Source organism: Gekko japonicus, unplaced genomic scaffold, assembly GCF_001447785.1.
Source record: "Gekko japonicus isolate JY-2015 unplaced genomic scaffold, Gekko_japonicus_V1.1 scaffold878, whole genome shotgun sequence".
Classification (NCBI taxonomy): Eukaryota; Metazoa; Chordata; class Lepidosauria; order Squamata; family Gekkonidae; genus Gekko; species Gekko japonicus.
The window spans coordinates 505,705-507,732 of NW_015160237.1; the positions used below are offsets into that span (position 1 = coordinate 505,705).

At 59.1% G+C, this 2,028-nt stretch overlaps 1 protein-coding gene across 1 annotated transcript in view; it reads right to left on the bottom strand.

Annotated features, from left to right (window-relative positions):
• RBM28 (RNA binding motif protein 28) overlaps window positions 1-2,028 on the bottom strand; it is a 24,640-nt gene that overhangs the window by 1,017 nt on the left and 21,595 nt on the right. The window contains exons 15-16 of the mRNA XM_015413022.1: window positions 974-1,123; window positions 250-324 (exon numbers count right to left, since the gene is read on the bottom strand). Of these exons, the coding sequence (XP_015268508.1) occupies window positions 250-324; window positions 974-1,123 (225 nt within the window). The remainder of the gene's footprint in view (window positions 1-249; window positions 325-973; window positions 1,124-2,028) is intronic.

Consider the following 2,028-nt stretch of genomic DNA (forward strand, 5'->3'; position numbering starts at 1 on the left):
CCAGTTTGCTCTGGAGCCCCATTCCTTCCTGAGCTGAGACAAAAATGTGTGAGCCAGAGGCTCAAAAACTGTGAACTAGCTCACACTCACTCAGCTTAGAGGGAACACTGCTCACAAAACACAAGCAAGAGGGACTTACCCTCCGGGTGGTGGTGGGGGTGGAATACAGTACCTCCCTACTCCCCCTCAATATATCCTGCAAGGAATGGACCTCCCCCCCCCACACACACACACACGGCCGCCTCCTACCAGACTGTGTTGAGCTCGCTGCTCCTTCAGCTTCAGCTTCCGCCGATCCTCCAGGGAGAACTCCACAATGGGCCTCTGTGGGAAGAGGGCGGGGCCTCAGAGCTGCACTCCCCCCACAGGGAGAGCCCCCTCGCCCACGGGGACACCGGCCGGCCGGCTGCTCTGGCTGCCCCCCCCAGCACTTCCTGGCTGCCCCTCCCTCTAGCAGGAGCCTCCCTGGGGAGGGAGCCGTGCTGGTCCCCCCCCCTTCAAGAGCTGGGGGGGGTGCGCATGCCACATGGCCCCACCCACCCGGGGGTGCTCAGCTCTCCCCAAAGGAGTGGAGTGACAGCACATGGAGGGCCGCCCGATCTGCAGCTCTTCACAGAAAAGGCCAATCGGCCTACGGGACTCCCTGCCACAGGATGCAACCAGGACCACCCACTGAGACGGACCAGGCACCAAAGGAGAAGAGGCCCTTCGGAGGCTCCTGGCCACACCTCCACACTCGGAGGCAGCAGAACACCCCCCCCCCCCCCCGAGCCACAGTAGTTCAGGGCAGCAGCACCAGGAGTTTGCTTGGGAGACGTCAGGGAAGCCAGACTGGCCGCGACAGGAAACGGGACACCGGGCTAGATGGACCTCCCCTCTTGGGCAGCTCTTCACCGCCCTCCCTGGGCACAGCAGCCTGTTTATACAAGACCCGCTTTGAAGGAACTGGGGTGGGGGGGGGGCGGTGCCTCACCTTCTGGTCCCCAAAGAGCTGGGGGTTGTTGTTGACCCGGCGCAGGGCCGCCAGGGCGTGGTCGTGCTCCTGGAACTCCACGAAGGCGTAGCCCAGGGACTGGCCCTGGCCCTTCCCGGCGGGGGCCTTCCGGTCCCGCATCACCCGGCACTGTGGAGAAAGGGAAGAGAGTGGCTCCTTGCCCGGGGGCCGTGGAAGGACCCGGGGAGGGGGGGCAGCCTGGGCCTAGAGGGGCAAAGGCTGGAAGCCGAGGGCTCCTGGGCAGCCCCCCTCCTCTCCCACAAACCGTGACTGTCGCGTGGTAAAGGTGGTGCAAAAGCACAGGAAACGGGTCACCGTGAACACTCACTTCTCTAGCTGTGCAACCCTGAGATCTCACAGAAGGGGCTGTCCTGGACGTATGAAGCCCCTCCCCCGGGGGGGGAGAGGATTCCCCCCCAACTCAGCCCCTTGTTTCCAATTTTTCCTATAGAAAAATTAGAAATTTGGGGGAGTACTAACCCCCCCCGGTTATGAAATATTTTCTCTTTTAGAATGTGTGAAGACATGGAAGCCGGAAAAAAAAAAGAAGTGTATATTTCCAGTATGTATTTTGTTTTTTTTGTGTTTTTTGTTTTTTTTTAACCCAGACTGAATGGATTTAAATGGTTGAGTTGATAAAGTGATGAACGAAAGGTAATTGAGAATGCGGGTGTTCTGTAGACCTACGCGGTTCTTAAACCCAAGATGCATTTCTGCACCCAGAAGGATGCGCCTAATCTTCCCGAGGGGAGCATGCGGGGCTCTTGCTGCTTCTGAACGGCTGCATACCTTCTGCTGCCCTTCTGGCCGGACTTCAGGGTGACCTTCCCACCTCTCTCTCAAACCATCATGGCAGATCCGCTTACTGCCCTAACTTGCTGGAGGGGGGGGGGGGAGAGCACAGAAGGAGGTGGGACAGAACCAAAGCCTCAGAAGAGACCTGTAGTAGTAGTAGTGGTAGAGGAGAAGGAGGAGGAGAAGGAGACTGGATTTATACCCTGCCCTTCACTTCCCAAAGGTGTCTCAGAGCGGCT